Here is a 22137-nt window from a genome sequence, read left to right as displayed (position 1 = left end):
TCCCCTGGAAATACCCCACATTCACACTGCTGTAACCCAGATGGGATGCAGGCCCTGTGGCTGCAGCATTAGCTCCCATGTGGTCCAGGCTAAACGGTCCATAAACATAGATCCAGAGAACCCTGTGCATTAACCCTCCCTTCAGTGACCCCCCCAGGTACCAGCCAAAGGCTGTTTTCAGGGAAGAGCATCGTTACTGTTTCCCACATCAGTTAATAAAGTCCAGAAGGTGTTTGGACACCACCATCAACCCTGGGGCTAGACTGGCGCATGAATGAGCCGATTCCACGCTGGGAACGACTCTCCGATGAATTCCGTTTACCTGCTTTAACCTTGTATGTAACTCTTATTTCCTTTCCCTAGTTAATTAATCTTTAGAGAGTTTATCGTAGGATTGGCTACAAGCATTGTCAGATCTAAGGTGCAAGTGATCTGGGGTAAGTGAGGTCCTTTGGGCCTGGGAGTAACCTGAATATTTTACAGATCCAGACTAACACGGCTCCCCCTCTGATACCTGAATATTGTTGCGATTTTTGGTGTAAAGGACCATGTATCACAAAAGCAAACCTGCCGAGGTGATAGGACAGATCGGAGCCCCCAGTGGGACAGTCTGTGACTCTGTGTTGAGGCTGTTATGGTGCCTGAGGAGTTTGCACTGGATACTTGCTTGGGGAAATCGAAGTACAGAACTCACAGCCATTATGGGCTTTGTGTGCTGGCTCAACAGCCTGCCCTGAGGTTGGTTCTCCCGCAGGGCAGGGTGACAGGGGTCACTGAGTACACCTACACTGTGACAAGAAACCCGGGGGACCAAGTCTCAGAGCCAGCTGACTCGGGCTCGCAGGGCTCTGGCTGCAATGGACACATTTGGGCTCAGACTGGAGCCCGGGTCCTGAGACCTTCCCCCCGCACAGGGTCTTGGAGCCTGGACTCCAGCCTGAGCCCGAATGTCTCCACTGCAATTTTATAGCCCCGCAGCCGAATCCGCGAGCCCGAGTCGGCTGATGCGAGCCAGCCACGGCCAAGCCCCGGGTCTGTTATCACAGCGTCGCCACACCCCTAGGTGCCACAATCTCACAGAATCCGGTTTCCAGGCAAGCAAACCTGAAGTCAGGAGAAGTGACGGCCTGTGGAACGCGTGAGAGAAAGGAAACAAGCCGCAGCAAACGTCAGCTCCTCACAAACATCTCCAGAAAAAGCAGAAGCACAAACATGTGTAAAAGGGCATGGCAGCCGAAAGCAGAGAAAGCGGCGCAGGGTGAGACCAGGGGAGGTGCCCGGATAGCGCGGCCGAAGAAGCTGCCGTGCTGCCGAAAGAGGTGCTAGTAAAACACTTTGGGTACGTCCAGACTGCAAAACACTGCAAGGCTCAGCGCCCGAGTCAGCTGACTGCGGGACGAGGCTGAACAGCCGTGTGGCTGTTACAAGCAGGCCATAAAGCCTGAACGCCAAACACGTTCTTATCCTTCCAATACCTGTCTGAACAGACTGGCTCCCAGCTACGGATCTGAGATGTGGATGTTACACGCGGGTTCGCATACAAGGTGACATGCTGCTTTGAGCAGCGTGTTCAGGATGTTGGGCCAGGCTGGGCCCAAGGGGTTCGATAAGGGGCAGAGGGTCTCGGGGGGCGGTCAGGGGCTCCCCACCCAGGGTCTGAGGGGCAGGAGCTGTGGGAGGGCACTTTTGGGGGCCCCGCAGTCCCAGAGTGGCCCAGGAGCTTAGTGGGGGGCTGGGAGCAGCCCACTCCGCTTCCCTCGCCCCAGCCCCAGCCGTGTCGCTTGGGGGAGGGGGCTTGGGGGAAGGGATCCCCGCCCCGCACTCACCAGCAGCGGCGGAAGCGGAGCAGCCTGGCCCCAGCCTGCTCCACTCTGCCAGCTCCCAGCCGCGGCTCTGCCAGGGCCCGAGCAAGGGAAGTGGAGCGGGCTGGGGCCGTGTGACTCCGCTTCGCCCCGCAGGTGAGTGCGGGGAGTGTCCTTTCCCCAACCTCCCTGCACTCACCGGCGGCGGGGAGCGGAGCACCGCAGCTGGGAGCTGATGGAGTGGAGCAGGCAGGGGACAGGGAGCGGGGGGGTGGGGTCCTGGGGGCGAGTAGGGAGGGGGGGTCTCTGGAGGGAGCAGTCAAGAAACAAGGAATGGGGGGGCAAAGCAAATTTGATGTAACACAGTCTCACCTATAACGTGGTGAGATTTTTTGACTCCCGAGGACTGCGTTCTATCGGGGTGGAGGTGTATTTAGCTAGTGAACAGGGGAGTCTGAGAGGGAGAGAAGGAGATTCCCCCACCCAACAAACAGGGTGTGAGTACTAACCTTGGGGTGAGTCCGTTTGTTTGGGGTTTGGCTGTTTCTGTTTTTCTTTCTCTTTCAGGTTGTTTCAAGTGACAGGGTCAGTCGGGATTGTGTGTGTGGGGACAGTCTGAGCCCTTGTTCCCTGGATCTGCCTTGTGATCACCCTCCCCCGTGTGATTAACGCAGGGGCAGGGCTGACCTAGGAGAGAAGCCTTAGAAGCCAGAGGCTAAGTGACCCAGGGGACAGCAAACAGGGGAGTTTCTAAGAGGGGGTGTAGTGGGGTGGTCACCCTGCACCTGCCCTGAAGGGCTTAAAAGAGCCCTGGGGAAGGTTGTGGCTGGGAGCTGCTAAGCTGGGCTGACTGGGAAGTGGCTGCAGCTGGGTCACGCCCCAATCCGGCCACAGCTGGCCTGGATAAAGAGGCAGTGAGCCAGGAGCCCAAACAGTCTCCCTCTGCCTGTAGAGGGAGAAGGGCCTGGCTGCAGGGAGCTGGACACAGGGTACCTGAGTGGAGCAGGGCTGGGGAAAGGCTGAGGAGCTGGGGAGCTCCAGCCTGGAAAGCCCCAGGCTGCGGCCTAGGATAAGGCCAAGGGGTACTGGGGGTGCAGAGGGGAGCCCAGGGGTAGGCGAAGGCAGCAGGTCTAAACCCTCCTTGCCAGTGCTGAGTGGAGGGATAGCTCAGTGGTTTGAGCACTGGCCTGCTAAACCCAGGGTTGTGAGTTCAACCCTTGAGGGGGCCATTTAGGGATCTGGGGATTGGTCCTGTTTTGAGCAGGGGGTTGGACTAGATACCTCCTGAGCTCCCTTCCCACCCTAATATTCTATGATTCAGTCTGCCCCGGGGCGCAGGGGCTAGACGATGACTGGCAGTAGCCATATACTGAGGCGAGGTGGGGATAGTGGGTGGGGGTTTCCCGGGGAGGGGAGACCCTGAGAGAAAGGGGTTACTGCCAGGGGGCAGCACCCCAGCTAACAGGGCACCGGTCCAGGGAGGGACACAGGGCCGGAGGACAGGCAGATCACCGGCCTGCAGAGGGTGCTCCGGTGCTGGAACAAGCTAATTCCCAGGAGGCGCCGCAGGGGTGAGTCCGCTCGTCTACAAGGAGTCATAACATAATAGCTGTGATTAGGCAGGTCCAACACTGCTCCTGTCTCCTCTACCTGCGCCTGTATCCAGATAGACAACCTCACTCCCTGCCCATCCCAGAGGTGGTACTGAAGGCCCCAGACTCACGACCCTCCAAAACGGAACCTGGCCATAAATTGTAAGGGGGGGGGGGGGGCGCGCCAGGGCCGTCCACTAGGAGGGGGACAGGGAAAGCTCTATGTTCTGGTGCACAGAACTCGCCTGATTAACCCCAATGAACACGGCATTGCCTGCACTTCGGACTCTGGTCTTCTGCTTTCTGTCTGCATGGCAAGAACCAGGGGAAGTGGCAAAAAGGGCGAATACAATCCTGGGATGTATAAACAGGGGAGTAGTGAGCCAGAATCGGGAGGTGATTTTACCCCTGTATCTGGCGTTGGGGAGACCAATACTGGGGCCATGTCTGCACTACGACCTAACTTACATCAGCGGACAGTGCCCGCAGTAATCACATCACATGTGCGTGGCTGCACCTCGCTCCTTGTGTCGGCGGAGCGCGGCCGCACCAGAAACCCTTGTGCCGATTGCACTGTCAGTGCGGGGCATTGTGGGAACGCAAGGTGTACGCTGACTCTGCATGGATGTAACTTTGACTCTACGTCGCTGGTGGAGGTGGAGTTATGAAGTCGGCATAGCCGGGCAGTTACGTCGTCAGCAGTGAAATTCAGTGTGGACACTTCCATAGTTCAGTTGACGCAAGGCAGCTTACATTGAGCTGTCTCTGTCATGTAGACCCAACCTAAAATACGGTGCGCAATTCTGGTGTCCACGTTTTGAAATGCTGAAATGGAGATGATGAAGAAAAAAGCCACAAACATGATTCGAGGGCTGGAGAAAATGTCTCAAAGTGAGACACTTAAAGTGCTCAACCTGTTTAGCTTAGCACAAAGAAGACTGAGAGGTGACTTGATTACAGCATGTAAGTACCTGCCTGGGGAGAACATACCAGGCACTAACGGGCTCTTTACGCTCGCAGAGAGAGGCAGAACAAGATCCAGTGGTTGGAAGCTGGAGCCAGACAAAGTCCGATTCGAAACCAGGTGCTTTGTTATCAGGGAGGGTGAGTGTGCACTGGAACAAACTACCAAGGGAACGCCTGGATTCTCCAGCTCTTGATGTCTTCAAATCCAGCCTGGCTGCTTTTCTGGAAGCTGCTTTAGCCAAACGCAAATGATTGGGCTCAGTACAGGGGGGAGTGAATGAATTTGACTGGCCGGTGCCACACATGAGGTCAGGCTACAGGCTCTACTGGCCCTTCCTGGCATTTCAATCTGCCTGTCTGTCTGTCTACTGGTATTTATTAGGGCTGTCAAGTGATTTTAAAAAATTAATTGCAATTAATCGCGCTGTTAATAATAAAATACCATTTATTTTATTATTTTTGGATGTTTTCTACATTTTTAAATATATTGATTTCAGTTACAACACAGAATACAAAGTGTACAGTGCTCACTTTATATTTATTTTTGTCACAAATATTTGCACTGTAAAAAACAAAAGATAGTATTTTTCAATTCCCCTGTTGCACGTACTGTAGTGTCATCTCTTTATCATGAAAGTTGAATTTGCAAATGTAGAATTATGTAAAAAAAAACCTGCCTTCAAAAATAAAACAATGTAAAAATTTAGAGCTTACAAGTCCACTGAGTCCTACTTCTTGTTCAGCCAATCGCTCAGACGAACAAGTTTGTTTACATTTGCAGGAGACAATGCTGCCCACTTCTTGTTTACATCACCTGACAGTGAGAACAGGCATTCACATGGCACTGTTGTAACCGGCGTCACAAGATATTTATGTGCCAAATACTCTAAAGATTCATATGTTGTCCCTTCATGCTTCAATGACCATTCCAGAGGACGTGCGTCCATGGTGCTGATGGCTTCTGTTTGATAATGATCCAAAGCAGTGCGGACCGACGCATGTTCATTTTCATTATCTGAGTCAGGTGCCACCAGCATAAGGTTGATTTTCTTTTGTTTATCATTTTAGAGTGCAAATATTAGTAATGAAAAATAATAATATTAAGTGAGCACTGTACACTTTGTATTCTGTGTTGTAATTGAAATCAATATACGAAAATGTAGAAAAATATCCAAAAATAGTTAGTTAGTAAATTTCACTTGGTATTCTCTTGCTTAACAGTGCAATTAAACGGTGATTAATCACAATTCATTTTTTTAATCACGATTAATTCTTTGAGTTAATCGCCTGAGTTAACTGCGATTAATGGACAGCCCTGGTATTTCTCTTGCCCCAGTATCCAAGGGCAAAGATCAGAAGAGGAACCCAATAGCGCCCCACCCTGCGATATGTTTCCAGTGTGTAATGCCTGGGAACACCCTTTTCTAATGCTGGGGGGGGGGTTGTACCCCGTGGGGAGGGCACAGGCATGGAGGGTTCCGTGAGGCTTGCCCTAGGGGTGGCCAAGGACTTTGGGCCAGGGGGGAGCGGGGCCACAGGGTGCCACTAGCCCTCTCTGGGGAAACAGGACCAGCACCTGCACGGCATCATCTGACCCAGATCCGGCCCCTGGGGCTGGGCATGAGCCCAGAAGCCGGAGCAGCGGGAGGCCCCCTGAGGCAGTGAGAGGTGGGGGCGTGGGCAGAGGATCCTTTGCAAGCTGGGCAGAAGCACTGCCTTGTGACAGCCCCGGTCAGGGTGTTGTTAGACGGGCCCGATCCTGCTCAGGGCCGCCGCTGGATGTGACACGTCTAACAGACCCAGTGCGAATGGGCTGCTTAAGGGTAGGCAGAGCTGGGAGCCTCCTTAGCAAGACGGGGTCACTCCCTGACCCTCCCCCCCCCAGCCGCAGCCAGACTCTGCACTCCCGTAACCCCACCCTTGGGTCGCAGAGGGAGGCGGGGGGGGGAGGGAGGGAGATTTAACTACCACGCAATGCACAGGGGCAGGCCCAGCCCATGCCCACGGTCACACCCACCGCGCTCCGGAGCTCCATGCAAGGCACCATCAATGACCGCCGGGGCCGGGGCCAGGGCAGATCAGGGCCAGCTGCCAGGATTCCCCGCTGTCTCCTGGCCAGACCCTCCCCTGGGCTCTGTTTCTTCGGCCTGCAGCTGTGACTCGGGACTTTAAGCCGTAGCCGATTCTAGCCCAATGAATGGGCCAGAGTCAAGAGCTGCCTCTCCCGGGCTGCCCCTCCGTCCCTCTCCCCTCGGTCCCGCCTGCCTGTCTCCACCCCACACACCCACTTTTCAGCCCCCAGCGCCAAGCACATGTAAACACACGTCTGCAGAGACCCAGAAACAGCAGCCGGGGGTGGTTCATCATTTAAAACACAAACCCACAACCCGCGGCCCCTGACACTGGAAATGGAAGAGCCCGAAGGAGCCAGTTTGCTGGGAACACAAGCGTGGAGCTGAAGCTAGCAGGAGCTCCAGGGACACACCCTTGGAGAACGACCGATATCTGCACGTGGTTCGCAGTGGCGGTGTGGCCGGGGGGGTCCCGGGGTATTGGGCAGACAAGGTGGGGGGGGGCGGTGATCTCTCTTATTGGCCCAACCTCTGTGGCTGAACGACACATGCTTGTAACGCTCGCCAGGAGGGGCCGGGCCAATAACAGCGATTACCGCCCCCGCCTGGTCCCGCTGAGCCGGGAGCAGCGGCCTGGGGGCGTCCCCTGCAGCATGTGAAGTCGGGCTTCGGGCTCAAACGGCAGCTCGGGAACCAGAGGCCTGTCGGCTGCTGTTCCCACGCGAAAGCAATGAGGTAATTGGCAGGGACAGGAAGAAAAGGTATTTCCAGCACATCCACGGCTCTGGCAGAGGGCGCTTGAGACGTCTTCTTTTCTGACGGCAGCTGGGGGATTTTCTTTCCAGTCCATCATGATCAATGGTTCTAATTCCCCCACTAATTGCTGCAGACTCAATTAGCCAGGCACCTCCAGCCGCTTCCCCAGCACCACAAAGTGATCGTTCCCCCTACCACTGACCCGCTCCAGCAATGGTTCGTCCCCACGAGGCTCGGGGGGGCCCTGGCTTCTGTTCGAGAGTGGGGGCTGGAGCTCCCTGCCTTGGGGCAGACAAGACACTTCAGATCTCGCATCTGCTTCTATCTGTCTGTATTTCCTCTTACCGCTGAGCAGCCTGCTCCTCCAGGGGGCGGTGTCTCCGGTGGAGCGGAGGCAGAAGAGCACGGACAGGAGGGAAGCTGGCTCTGGGGTACCACATGCAGCATCGCCCACGTACACAAACAGCTGAAGTCTGGGCACCCAGTACCTGAGTGACTGGCAAGGGCAGTGCTCGCTGAAACATAAACCCCTTGTCGTGTTAGAATGAGGAGCAGTGTGGGCGTCTCCTAATGCATGTGTGTCCTGCCCTTCTCCAGAGAGGATAATAGCCTGTTACTGCTGCCAGCTGATGGAGTTAGTCTTTTAGCTCACGTGGTAGAAGTCTGTGCCTCTGAGCAGAAAGGTCTCCTGACCCCTGTAGTGGAGGTCAAGGCAAGGACTTGTCCCCAGGATGCTCGGTGAGGTTCTGGAAGGGCAGTTCGGACCATCCACAGTGCACTGATCCCACGTCCTGCTTGGATGGCAAAGATGACGGGGCCTGTTTGCTGATGGAGGCAGTCGGTGCCTTTGGCTGAAGTCTGGTTGCCAGAAATCTCCAGGCGACTCTGCTGGGATGGCCTTGCAGCAAGTCAGCCCTTTGCATTGCTGACCTCGCCGTCAGAGCTGACCAAAAAGTGGACGAAGATTGTACAGCAAAACTTGCCACACTTCAGGGCTTGCTGCCCAGTTTGCAGGGTTTGAAACGGACCCGGTTTGGGGGAGGGCGGCATTTGAAAAATTTTGCAACATTTATACTGGCCACATTGTCAAAAGGGTTTGTGAACCTGGCTGTTCCCAACTGTTGTTTACCAAAGCTGGAGGACTTTTGGTCAGCAAGAACTTTGTGATAAAAGTTGCAATATATATATATGAAAAAAAAGCACAGGAAATTTTCGGGGAGGGGATTCCAAAAAGTTTGATTCCCTCCCTCCCTCCCCCCCGCAAAAAAAGTTGAATTTTCATGAAAAAAATTCAACCTGGGGGGAAAAAACCAAAGGCCCTTTTTGGATGATTGTTCAAAAACATTGTATCCAGTTCTGCTCCCCAGTTTCAGCCCAGTGTCCAGGGCCGGCTCCAGGCCCCAGCACGCCAAGCGCGTGCTTGGGGCGGCCATGCCGCGGGGGGGCGCTCTGCCGGTCGCCGGGAGGGTGGCAGGCGGCTCCGGTGGACCTCCCGCAGGCGTGCCTGCGGAGGGTCTGCTGGTCCCGCGGCTCCGGTGGACCTCCCGCAGGACCGCGGGACCAGTGGACCCTCCGGCAGAGCACCCCCCGTGGCATGCCACCCTGCTTGGGGCGGCGAAATGTCTAGAGCCACCCCTGCCAGTGTCGCATGCCATCTGAGGGGTGGATCACTGAGAAAGCAGTGGCCAGACAGCTGTGGTAATATTGGTAGTGTTCGGGTCTCCTCAATCCTGGACCGGATCGAATGTGATTTCCTTAGCCCTCATACGAGAGGGACCCAAGTGGGTTGTACTGAATGAGTATTCATCCCCCTGGTTGGTGCTCTCAGGCAGAGTATTGCTGGATCCTTCTCTCTGCCGTCCTTGTTCAGTGTTTATGAGACCACCAGAGGGGTCAGTAAGGAGACATGCGTTACTGTCTCTGTAGCATGCAGATGGTACCCAGCGGGGTATGTCCCTGGTGGCCCATCCTGCTGATGCAATGGAATGGATGACCCCGTTCCATTGCATCGGCAGGATGGGCTGTAATGCAGATGCCTTGCTGACGGCGTACGAGAGCTTGCTGCCTGTGCCTCCTTCTCATAAGACTAAGGAGAAGAAGGCTCCATATTTTTTATGTGTTCCAACCGGAGGTGCTGGTCTGTGTGGCCTCTTCAAAATGACACAGGAGGCTCAGAGGGTCTGGAAAGAATTTAGGAGCAATCCTCTAGCCAGTTCTGCTGAACATGTGCAAAGGGTGATTTTCAGTGGCTTATAAAATCTGGGTTTACCTTCATGGAGACAACAAAAGGCACCTCCTTGACCCTAGGACCAGCCACCTGCCACAGAGCAAGTTCTTGCACCAAACCTCTGTGGCCCTGAAGCTAAATGTAGAGGGGCCAGTCTCAGTGTCCCTGCAGGCCCATCCCTGGGCTTGCATACACTCTGGATTAAAAAGAGGCAGGGTGAGGCCAGAGTATGGGTGGGCTGGATCAAAGCACTATCCTCAACATGCTAAGGAGTCCCTAACTAGACCTGCCCCTCTTCGACCTTCCCCCTGCTTCTTGATGGCACATAACAGCCTCTCAACGCTCTTTCAGTCTCCCCTGCATGCCATGCCCCCGCATCGGCTCTCTTTACCAGGCAAGGAAACGCCCAATATTCTGGCCCAGCGCTGGGCAGGATCCAGCCCTTTAGCCCCCTTATCTAGCATGCGCCCGTCTCCACTCGCTCCCACTGCAACGGGCAGCGTCACAGCGCAGCGGCTGGAGAGAAATTCCTCCCTTGTCAATGGGGATGATCACGTGATGCTCCCCACAGGATTACGCCCCTCCCCCACGCAGATGTTGTGGTTTACAGCGTTACATGTCCCCCTGGCTTACGTCCTAGGAGAGAGGTATACGCACCTGGCCAAGTGCCAGCCCAATACAACCACACTAATTCCATAGCCTGACAATAGCAAGGGATTATTTCCTAAATAACTCCTGACAATGCAGCCTGCACACACTAGGGCCCGATCCTGGCAGATACCAAGAGACCGCACAGCAGGGGACTTCTGAGGGAAGCTAAGAGTGCCCAGCAGTGAGCAGGAAGGGCTGAGCGCCTGCCAGGATTGGCTCCTTACTCTGCACTAGGCTCCAGTGATGGGCATCTCCAGTCCGATGACCCGTTTCTGTCTCCTTAGAAGACCGTTGCTGTCAGGGCCTAGTAGGCACAACCCAAAACGGCTTCCAGAAAAAGCCCTCGGCACATGGAGATTGCCGCGGCGAGACAGGCGCTCACAGCTTTGGAACAATGTTAGGTTTGGGGGTGGGGCGGGGGGATTACACATTTGGGCTCAGATCCTCGGCTGGTGTCCATTGACCTAACTCCATGGACTTTAATGGAGCTTGGTCAGTTTCCACCAGCAGAGGCTCTGACTCCTTTATCGTGTCTCCCTAGCTCCGTTTACCCCAGGGATGAGCAAACTTTTTGACCTGAGGGCCACATCGGGATTCCAAAACTGTATGGAGGGCCGGATAGGGAAGGCTTTGCCTCCCCCAACAGCCTGGCCCCTGCCCCCTCCCACTTCCTGCCCCCTGACTTCCCCCCTCAGAACCTCTGACCCATTCAACCGCTCCCTATCCCCTGACAGCCCCGACCCCTATCCACACCCCCACCCCCTGACAGGCCCCCCGGGACTCCCACGCCTATCCAACCCCCCTGATCCCTGTCCCCTGACTGCCCCCCCGGATCACCTGCCCCTTATCCACCCCCTTGCCATGCCACTCAGAGCACCAGGACTGGCAGCCGTGCTGCCTGGAAGAAGCTCGCAGCCCCACCGCCCAGAGTGCTGGCAGCACGGTGAGCTGAGTCTGCAGGAGACGGGGGACAGCAGGGAGGGGCCGGGGACTAGTCTCCCCAGCTGGGAGCTCCAGGGCCCGGCAGGACAGTCCCACAGGCCAGGTGTGGCCCACGAGCCGTAGTTTGCCCACGTCTTGTCTACTTGGACTGCAAACCCTCCAAGGTAAGAAGGATCTGTGTGTTTGTGTGCACTGGGCCGCCAGCTGCTCCCCTAATACTTCTACTAAGTCCTACTGCGGCGAGAGCAGCTACAATCAATGTGAAATAAACCACGGGAACCAAGCACAGCACAGCCGCAACCAGCAATGAGCCCAAGGCAGCAGATTCAGAGGGAACGTGGCAGGGATCACGCAGACCCACAGAGTCACAAAACAAACGTGTCAGGTCACATGAATCCTGCACTGCACTTCTGTGACACTCTGTACCTCGGGGGAACACCCTGCACCCCCGTGTTCATCCTTATAATATGATTGTGTGGTATCCAATGCAAAGTTTGTCATCTCGGGTGTCTTCGGAAGGCTCATGGTGCACTGAGCATTGTTGTTGTAGTGATGTTATAGGCTGTAATTTCATGTATATAGTTATGAGGCTGAAAATGTGTCCTCGTGGCTTAAAACAAGTCCAGGCAAAACTCTCCAGAAGCAGAGGGGCAGTTCACACCTCATCAGGGCATGTATGGGACAAACCCAGCCCAGCCTCGCAGGAACAAAGGATGCTGGCCTAGGCAGCAACAAAAGGATCTGTTAGACTCTCGAGTGAGTCACCCCCTTTCCTTTTGGTCAGTTTGGGACTGTGATGAGGTGATGCTCACCTGATGCTGAAGGGGGAGGGGGAAGCCAAAAGTGGAGAAGGAACATGATAAAATGAAGAGATGTTTCCCATGTCCCTCCTCTCTCTTCCACCTCCATCTCCAGACATCACCACCAAGCGACTGAAGCGCTGATCAAAGGGGAGAGCCTGGCTGAAGGGCAACCAGCCAGCCTGCGGTGAGAAGCATCTAAGTTTGTATGGGCACTGAAGGTGTTAAAATCATCTTAGAATGCACTTTGCTTGTATTTCATTTGACCAATCTGACTGGTTGTGCTTTGACTTATAATCACTTAAAATCTATCTTTGTAGTTAATAAATCTGCTTGTTTATTCTACCTGGAGCAGTGCGTTTGGTTTGAAGTGTGTCAGAGACTCCCCTCAGGATAACAAGCCTGATACATATCAATTTCTTTGTTAAATTGATGAACTCATATAAGCTTTCAGCATCCAGTGGACGTAACTGGACACTGCAAGACGGAGGTTCCTAGGGTTGTGTCTGGGACAGGAGATATTGGCTAGTGTCATTCGGCTGCAAGTAGCTGGGAACAGCTGACATGCCAGAGGCTGTGCGTGAACAGCCCAGGAGTGGGGGTTCTCACAGCAGAGCAGGGTAAGGCTGACTCCCGGAATCAAGGATTGGAGAGACCTAGCAGATCACCAGTCCAGATAACACCAGAGGGGAACATCACAACTTCCATCATGCTTCACACTAGACGGGGATAGCGTTAGCTTGTATTGACAGATGTGAAAACTGGTGGGAAGTGAAATGACTTTCGGGGCACCCTGGGTCAGTGGCAAAATCAAACCATGGAGCCCTGATGTTAGCGGGCTTTCCTTTCAGCCCCCTCCCCTGGTTCTTGTACCTGGAATAACTGATTCTTCCATATCCACTTATCCAAAAAGACAGTTACCTCAGCTTGCAAGGACCCTCAACTACTATCATGAGAGCCCATCATACCCCCTCCAAGCAGCTGCACGGACTGTTGGACAGGGGGACTTAGCTGGCTGCTACTTACCTGTCCAGCGTGATGCATCTGAGTCACAGCACCAAGATGTCAGAGGGCTTTCTCTACATTCTCTCCCCTGGTTCTTGTCACGCAGACAGAAAGCAGAAGACCAGAAGCCCAAAGTGCAGGCAATGCCATGTTTATTGGGGTTAGTTCCAAGCAAACATCCAGAGCTCTACACGCTGGCAGAGTCTGTTTCCCAATGTTCCGTTCCCAGATCTGACACCCCAGAGGCTTTACCCTGTATACCCCTTCCCAGCTCTTGTTAGACCTGCAATAGAGGGTTTTTTACAGGATGGGGAGCAGGCAGATACCAGACACAGTGCTGGTATATAATACTTTAAATGCTTTTTATTGATTACAAAACAAACCTTACTTTACATTTACACCCCAAACATATGCCAGAGTTGAAAGGTTAGAATGGTTTGGATGGCCAGTCAAGATTTTTTTTTTATGATAAGATTCTAAAATGTGCTGCACTGGTGAAAACCATATTTATAGTCACATGGGGCTTTGGATTAATAAATGATTTTGATTTGCAGAAATTATAGGCAACCATTTATAGTTCATTTTGTTGTGTCATTGGTTTTTTGCCTTTGTTTACTAGGTCTTTTACCGACACTATTCCAAAGAGACAATCCTGGGCGGGCCGCCATGATCCAAGGGGTGCCATTTCCTCCAATTCTTATACAATTTTATATCAGTCCAGCTGGTGGTGTTTCCTTTTCTGCTGATTCTCTATTTTTCTCGAAACATGACACGATTGTTTTTGCACAAATAGTTCTAATCATTCTTTTAGAATCATGGAATCATAGAAGATTAGGGTTGGAAGAGACCTCAGGAGGTCATCTAGTCCAATCTCCTGCTCAAAGCCTTCTTAACCTTAAGTTCTTGCTTAGGTTGCCATCTTGCAATGCACGTATTCATGTCAAGCACACGTCATTCATACCAGGCCTCAAGGACCTATAACACATGACATGAATATATGAATCACAATATATATTGAGATATACATATCCCAACACTATGACGCCGTAGAGCCTTGCCTACGTCCCCATTCCCACCTCCCTATTCCCAATCCCCCCTCCTTAGCAGGCCCAAATATACCTGCAGCGCGCGCCCCTAGTCACACCCCTTACAATTTATGGTCATGTTCTGTTCTGGAGGGTCGTGAGTCGAGGGTCTTTGTCCCACCTCTTTTGTATCCCATGGGAGGGGTAAGGAGTGAGGTTGTGTTTTGGCCAAGGCCAGGCTTTTCTTTCGCTTTTAGTGTTTCTTATGTCTCCCCCACCAACCTCCTTTGCCCTTCCTAAGTGGTTGCTTGACCTTGGCTCGAGAGAGGAGCCAGGCAGCCTTCCAGTGTATGCTGGTACATTACACTCCTCCCACACCCTGTGACACTTTAACTGCTCTATCCCTTATCCCTCTTCTCATTATACCAACAAACCCAGCTGGCTAGGGAGAAGCAGCAACACACACAGCGTCTTTTGCTCTTTGATTCCACATATTAGTATAAGGGTACGTCTACACTACCAGCCGGATCGGCGAGTAGCGAACAATCTATCAGGGATCGATTTATCATGTGTAGTGTAGACATGATAAATCAATCCCCGATCACTCGCCCGTCAACTGCTGAACTCCAGCTCGGCGAGAGGCAGAAGCAAAGTCGACGGGGGAGCCGCGGCGCGCTGCGAGGATGCGAAGTAAGTAATTTTAATTTGATCTAAGATACGTCGACTTCAGCTACACTATTCTTGTAGCTGAAGTTGTGTATCTTAGAGCGATCCTGCCCCCCCCCCCCCCCCCAGTGTAGACCAGGCCAAAGATACAAGAGTATCAAAAAGTCAACCGCAAAGCTCTATCTCAGGTTGGCAAACAAGCCTATAGGCTAAAACCTGATTGCTAGTCCCCTCGTTGAATCATGTTCCCCCTGCCCCCAAGCTGTAAACAGAGCCCAGGACCCCTAACTCCCTGTGCCTTTGTTGTAACCATTAGCCCTTATGCCTCCCTGAGTGATCTGATTAGCAGCAGCAGGTCCATGGCTACCAGTCTTGACTCTTAGCCAAAACAATTCGCCAGTGGTGCCAGGCTTAATGTCCAGGACTCTTGGGCCTGATCCTGCCATTGGACACAGGCAGAGATCCTGTGGTAGCCGATAGGATAGTTAGAACGTGAGTTAACATAGTTTAGATTAAAAAACTAAGTAGAAATCAGGTTTCTGGCCTAAGTGTCCAGGAGTCTGGGAAAGTGAAGCTGCTGGTGCAGAGTTAATGTTCTGGGACAGTAGACATGAGCAAGGCCCTGACCCAGGTACGTTCTCATTCTGTCCTGGTTAGAACTGCTCCGAGCAAGGTTTTAAGGACTGTGAATGTTTTATTCAAGTGCTACCTGCAGTGACAGTACGGGGCGGACATTAGTGCGGGTGTTAAATGAAATAGCGGGTAATGCAAAGAGCCAGTCAGGAGGTGGCAGAAATAGAATGAGAATAAGGAGCCGCTTAGTGTTAATGGGGCTGATTACAATGGGTTAGCAAAGGAGCAGAGCTGCTGACATTTCCGGCGAGCTCCACGCAGCAGCGGGTTCCCGGGTTGAGGCTGTTCCCACGCTGCCCGAGGGCAGATCGCCCGGCCAGGCGGGGTACAACCGCTGTTGTGAGTGGGACTCGCCCGCCTGGCTGCGAACCAATTGGCCCCCCCCCCAGGCGCTGGGTTTTCCTGCCATTGTCCCGGGCGCTGGGTGCCGCGGAGCCAGGTGAACCCACACATCCTGCCGCGGCCGGGCGGGAGGAAAATCACCCGACGCGTCAAAGCGCATTGGGTTTGTGGAGAGACGAGCTGCTCTCCTCCCCGGCTGCTCCTCGCTCGTCCCCTGCCCCCAGCCCGTCTCCCCTGCTCTCCCTCTCTCGCTGCCTGGCTGAGAGCCCCGCCGCTGGGGCAGGCTGCCTGCCAGCTGGGAGGGATGCTCCAGAAACAGCTCCACGAGCTCGGCTCGGAATATCAGCCACTCCCCGGTGTCAAACTCTGCACTCGGCTCTGCGGTTGGAGGGGCGTTGGCGGAGCACCTCTGGCCCGATCTCCAGCCCCTGTCTGCCCGGTCCCAGTCCCGCCTCCAGCCCTGATATCCAAGCAGTGCTGAGCTCTAGGCCTGACTCTTCTTGACACTATTCTCGTTACTGTGGCACCGCCAGGCCCCCGGCAAGCTCGGCACCTCAGGAGGTATCTACCATGCAGGGCGGCTTGGCTACATTGCTCAGGGCTGGGGAAAATGCCCTGCCCTGCGTCCTGTAGCCCGGCTGGTGGAACCCGCACTGCAGATGGAGGAATTCTTCCAGCCCCCCTTTCATGGGGGTGGATTTACTAGAGTCAGGGGGAAATCCCTTGTCCCCTTTTGTGTCTGTAGTAAGTGTCCACACTACACAGCACAGGTGATATACCAATCTCCTAGAACTGGAAGGGACTTTGAAAGGTCACTGAGTCCAGCCCCCTGCCGTCACTAGCAGGTGCAGCTGCAGCGCTTACCATGTAGCCACCCACAGTGTGAGATGGTCCTGTGATGGGTGGAATCACAGAACCCCCTTGGGAGCTGCCACCTGCAGTGCCAAGACTACTGCCCCTGCTTTCCCTGCCAGCTCGGGACCCCAGCACCCTGTCTTGCTGAGCCAGACAAGCTCATCTGCTCCAACACAGACCCATGGTCTGAATTACCTGCCCCAAACAGCTGCAGACTTAACTGAAAGCAGCTCACAGAAGTGTTCCTGCCTTTAACACTCAGATGCCCAACTCCCAGTGGGGTCTAAACCCAAATAAATCCGTTTTACCCTGTATAAAGCTTATGCAGGGTAAACCCATAAACTGTTCGCCCTCTATAACACTGATAGAGAGAGATGCACGGCTGTTTGCACCCCCAGGTATTAATACAGACTCTGAGTTAATTAATAGGTAAAAAAGTGATTTTATTAAATACAGAAAGTAGGAGTTAAGTGGTTCCAAGTAGTAACAGACAGAACAAAGTAAGTCACCAAGCAAAATAAAACAAAACGCGCAAATCTCTGTCTAATCAAACTGAATACAGATAATTGCACCCTCAGAGATGCTTCAGTACGTTTTTTCCTCAGACTGGACCCCTTCCAGGCCTGGGCACAATCCTTTCCCCGGTACAGCCCTTGTTCCAGCTCAGGGGGTAGCTCGGGGATTCCTCAGGATGGCTCCTCCCCTTTGTTGTGTTCCGCCCCTTTATATATCTTTGGCATAAGGCGGGAATCCTGTGTCCCTCTCTGGGTTCCCACCCCTCCTTCTCAATGGAAAGACACCAGGTTTAAGATAGATTTCATTACCAGATGACATGGTCACATGTCCTGTGAGACCCCCAAGGCTCCATTCTTCCCGGCCGTCTGCAGTCAGTTGTCCTGGTTGATGGGAGCCATCAAGATTCCAAACCACCATTAATGGCCCCCACTTTGCACAATTACAATAGGCCGTCAGGGTTATATTTCAAGTTTCAGATACAAGAGTGGTGCGTTTATACAAATAGGATGGTCACACTCAGTAGATTATAAGCTTTGTAATGATACCTTACAAGAGACCTTTTGCATGAGGCACATTCCAGTTACATTATATTCACTCATTACCATCTTTTTATAAAACCATATAGGCTGCAGCGTCACCCGTCCCTGCCCAGAAGAGCTTACGGCAGACTAGGGAGGCAGAACATTTACTGCTAATCTCTCTGAACCTCAGCAGCCCCCCTGTGCCTGGCACTGCCCTGCGTGCCGGGGTGCGGTGAGACGAGCTGCACGACAGGTTTTTTTTGTTTTGTTTTGTTTTGTTTTTTGACGAACCGTTTTCTGTCCCAAAACTCCAGTTTTGTCAAACTCGAAACGTTTTGCAGCAGCATGTGGCGCTGGGTGACATTTGTATCATGTCGGTTCCTGTGGCCAACATGGTCCTGTGCCACAGTTCAGAAAAGGTGACCAGGAAACCAAAACAACCCCCCGGGATCCAATGGAGGGGTCTGGACTGACGCTTCCTCGGCATTCTTGTTCCAAGGGACACTTTGAAATTTCACCTTTTTGGTTCCTCTTTGAAATGTTTCTTTTATTTCAAAATTGCCGATATCCAACCGCCCTAGCTGGAAGTCACGGGGCGCGAGAGACGCGGGTGGGAAACTGAGGCACTGACTGAGGGGCAGGGACCTGCCTGCCGCTTGCCAGAGCCCCAGGAAGCGCTTTCCCCACCAGCCCACCCTTCCCAGTCAGCCCAGCGCCTTCAATCTCCAGCTGCCGGAGCCGCTTTCCGAAGCACAAGCGCTGCCTGCCCTGGGCCCAGCCGGGGGCTGGGGGCCGCTGTCACCCGAACTCCAAACACAGGCGAGAAACCCTCAGCCCACGTCGGCCCGGTCTGCGGGCACCGGGCTCGCTTCCCTCTGAGCTCATTTGCAGCTGCACTTTTCCAAGTCCCCCAGCTCCCCCCGGCTCTGCCCGCCGAGTCCCCAGCGGCGCTCAGACAGTGACCAGAGTGGCCGCTGCCTGGGGGGTTTCGTGGGGTTTGCTCTGCAGCGCAGGCACAAGCTAGAAATGCCCCCGGCTGAAATCCTGGTTCACCAGCCGCTGCGCGGCTCATGCGCCGCCTCCCCCGGGCTCCGGCCTCACGCCGCTACCTGCCTGCCGGGATCCGGTGCCAGAAACGTTATTACAAAGAAAACTAACGCGGGGGCCTTTGTCTTGTAAAGCAGCGACCCACCGGAGCAACGTCCCCGGTTCTCCCTCTGCGAGCTCTGCGGCAGGAAGGATTTGCGGGCAGGTCTCCAGGCTGGTCTAGAGGGGGGCAGCCGAGAGTCTCCCTAGCAGGGCCGGCTCTAGACCCCAGCGCGCCAAGCAGGCGCGTGGGGCGGCCCTTTCCCTGGGGGGCGGCATTTGGCTCCGGCTGAGCTCCCGCAGGCATGCCTGCGGCAGGTCAACCGGAGCCCGGGAGGAGCGGACCTGCCGCAGGCATGACTGCGGGCAGGGTCCGCTGGTCCCGGGCTTCGGTTGACCTGCCGCAGGCATGCCTGCGGGAGCTCAACCGGAGCCGCGGGAAGAGGGGACCCGCCGCGGGACCGGGTAAGGGGCGGCGCTGCGCACGGCTGCTTGGGGCAGCCTATTTTCTAGAGCCGCCCCTGCTCCCTAGGATCCCTTCCGCCTTGGTCTCGGATTCTGGTTTCTCCGCACCCCGGGGGTGGGACACACGGAGCGGGTCCGAGCCCCCCGGGGGGTGGGACACACGGAGCGGGTCCGAGCCCCCTGGGGGGTGGGACACACGGGGCGGGTCCGAGCCCCCTGGGGGGTGCGACACACGGAGCGGGTCCGAGCCCCCGGGGGGTGTGACACCCGGAGCGGGTCTGAGCCCCCGGGGGTGGGACACACGGAGCGGGTCTGAGCCCCCTGGGGTGGGACACACGGAGCGGGTCTGAGCTCCCAGGGGGGTGGGACACACGGAGCGGGTCCGAGCCCCCCGGGGGTGGGACACACGGAGCGGGTCTGAGCCCCCCGGGGGGTGGGACACACGGAGCGGGTCTGAGCCCCCGGGGGGTGGGACACACGGAGCGGGTCTGAGCCCCCGGGGGGTGGGACACACGGAGCGGGTCTGAGCCCCCCGGGGGGTGGGACACACGGAGCGGGTCCGAGCCCCCTGGGGGCGGGACACACGGAGCGGGTCCGAGCCCCCTGGGGGTGGGACACACGGAGCGGGTCCGAGCCCCCCGGGGGGTGGGACACCCGGAGCGGGTCTGAGCCCCCTGGGGGTGGGACACCCGGAGCGGGTCTGAGCCCCCCGGGGGGTGGGACACCCGGAGCGGGTCTGAGCCCCCTGGGGGTGGGACACACGGAGCGGGTCCGAGCCCCCCGGGGGGTGGGACACCCGGAGCGGGTCCGAGCCCCCCCGGGGGTGGGACACCCGGAGCGGGTCTGAGCTCCGGGGGGTGGGACACACGGAGCGGGTCTGAGCTCCGGGGGGTGGGACACACGGAGCGGGTCTGAGCTCCGGGGAGTGGGACACACGGAGCGGGTCTGAGCCCCCTGGGGGTGGGACACACGGAGCGGGTCTGAGCCCCCGGGGGGTGGGACACACGGAGCGGGTCTGAGCTCCGGGGGGTGGGACACACGGAGCGGGTCCGAGACCCCCGGGGGGTGGGACACACGGAGCGGGTCTGAGCCCCCCGGGGGGTGGGACACACGGAGCGGGTCTGAGCTCCCCGGGGGGTGGGACACACGGAGCGGGTCTGAGCTCCCCGGGGGGTGGGACACACGGAGCGGGTCCGAGACCCCCGGGGGGTGGGACACACGGAGCGGGTCCGAGACCCCCGGGGGGTGGGACACACGGAGCGGGTCCGAGACCCCCGGGGGGTGGGACACCCGGAGCGGGTCTGAGCCCCCGGGGGGTGGGACACCCGGAGCGGGTCCGAGCCCCCGGGGGGGGGAGCAGGAATGACGCGGACGCCCAGCGCGCAGGCGGAGCTGGGGCTGTGACTAAAGCGACCCGGTGGGGTCACATCGCAGCTCGCTCCGCCTGGCCGGGCACCCGCGGGAAGCAACAGGCGCTGAGCTCCAGGCCCCTTTCCACGCGAAGCGGAGAGGAGTGGGGGTGGGGCGGGGTGGGGGACCCCCCCCCCCGCACATCCAGCTGTCGATCACAGCGCTCACGCCTGTCAGTCACGTTTCGCAGCTCCAGCGAAGGGGCGAGCGGGGGGCACCGGGGCGGGATTTGCGGAGTCCGGTGGCTGTGAGATCAGCTGCGCACTAAGGCTGACGGCTCCCGCCCGCGCTGGTACCCGAGCCGCGCTCCCGCCGCCGGCAGCGGGGGCTGGTTATCGGGGCCGGCGGGGGCCTGACGCGGGAGTTGATGTCACGCCGGGCCGGGCCATATAGGCGGGCGGGCGGGCTCCAGCTGCCAGGTCCCAGTTCGGCGCCGCGCCTCGCTGAGCAGCTCCCGAGGATTTCGCCGCTCTCCAGCCAGCGCGCAGCCGGGACCCCGCGGACGGACGTGTAGGGAGCAGGCGGCCTGGGCCCCGCTGGCTCCGGACCCTCCCTCGCTCGGCTCCAGCGCAGCGGCGGGGCCGCCGGAGAACCGACGCACCTTCTTACATGCCCGGCCGGCCGCCGGCCGCCCCCGCCCGCCCGCCCGGACCCCGGCTCGCCGCGCCACCAGCCGCCCCGCGGAGCCCCGACGCCCCTGCCGGCCTCTTCGCTGCGCAGAGACCCGCTCCCCGCCGGCCAGGGGCCATGAACAGCTCCCAGCCCGTCCCCTGGCCCGGCCCGGGGCTGGACGGGACCCTGGCGCTGCCCCTGGGCCTGGCCGCCCTGGGCCTGGCGGGGCTGGCGGGGAACCTGCTGCTGCTGGCGGTGCTGGGCCAGGAGCTGCGGCGGGGCCGGGGCTCGCCGCCCCTCGCCGGGCTGCTCCACCTCTGCTGCGCCGACCTGCTGCTGCTGCTCCTGAGCGCCCCGCTGCGCCTGGCCGCCGCCTGCAGCCGCGCCTGGCCCCTGGGCGGGCTCCTGTGCCGGGGCAGCGACTGGCTGCTGCACGCCGGGCTGCTGGCCAAGTGCTTCGCGCTGGCGGCCGTCGGGCGAGCCCGCCTGCAGCAGCTCGTCGGCCCGGCCCCCGGCCCGCGCGCCCTGCCCGGGCCCCGGCCGCTGCTCCTGCCGCTGCTGCTGCTCTGGCTGCCGGCGCTGGGCCTGCCGCTGCCGCTGCTGCTCTTCAGCCGGCTGGAGCCCAGCCCCGACGGGCCGCGCTGCCTCTTCCAGCCGCCCCCGGGCGCCGCCGGCTTCATGCGGGTCTTCGGCGCCGCCTACCCGCTGCTGGCGCTGCTGCTGCCGGCCGCCTTCACCGGCGGCTGCTACTGGAGAGCCCTGCGCGCCCGCGGGCCGCCCCCGCCGGGCCCCAGCACCCGCCTGCTGCTGGGCCTCAGCCTGCTCTTCCAGGCCGCCTGGCTGCCCGCCTGGGGGCTGTGGCTGTGGGGGCGGCACGGCGGGGCGCGGCCGCCCCCGGAGGCGCTGGTGGGGCTGGCGCAGGCCGCGCTCTTCCTGCCGGGCGCGCTGGGCCCCGTGGCGCTGCTGGCGGCCTGCCCGGAGTTCCGGGCCGGGCTGCGGGCTCTGGCCCGACGGGACGGCCCCGGGGCCGCGGAGCGCACCCAGGCGCGGCAGGAGGCGCCGGCGGCAGAGAAGGAGCTTCCGGACGTGCAGCACTTCTGGCAGCACCGCAGGAACACGGCGGCCGGGGAGGAGAGCGACCCGGTGCCCTGGGAGCACCAGGGCACCCCCTGAGCGGCAGCCCGGCCTCGCCC

At 57.6% G+C, this 22137-nt stretch overlaps 1 protein-coding gene across 1 annotated transcript; it reads left to right on the top strand.

Moving 5' to 3' along the window:
* Positions 1–15114: 15114 nt before the first annotated feature.
* LOC123371828 (G-protein coupled receptor 151 protein-like) lies at positions 15115–22117 on the top strand. Its single transcript, XM_045019685.1, has 2 exons — positions 15115–15135; positions 21212–22117. Exons 1-2 carry the CDS (start codon positions 15115–15117, stop codon positions 22115–22117), a joined length of 927 nt encoding a protein of 308 aa, XP_044875620.1.
* Positions 22118–22137: the final 20 nt, after the last annotated feature.

This window comes from Mauremys mutica, chromosome 5 (genome assembly GCF_020497125.1).
Source record: "Mauremys mutica isolate MM-2020 ecotype Southern chromosome 5, ASM2049712v1, whole genome shotgun sequence".
Taxonomy (NCBI): domain Eukaryota; kingdom Metazoa; phylum Chordata; order Testudines; family Geoemydidae; genus Mauremys; species Mauremys mutica.
This window is presented reverse-complemented; position numbering and strand designations above follow the sequence as displayed.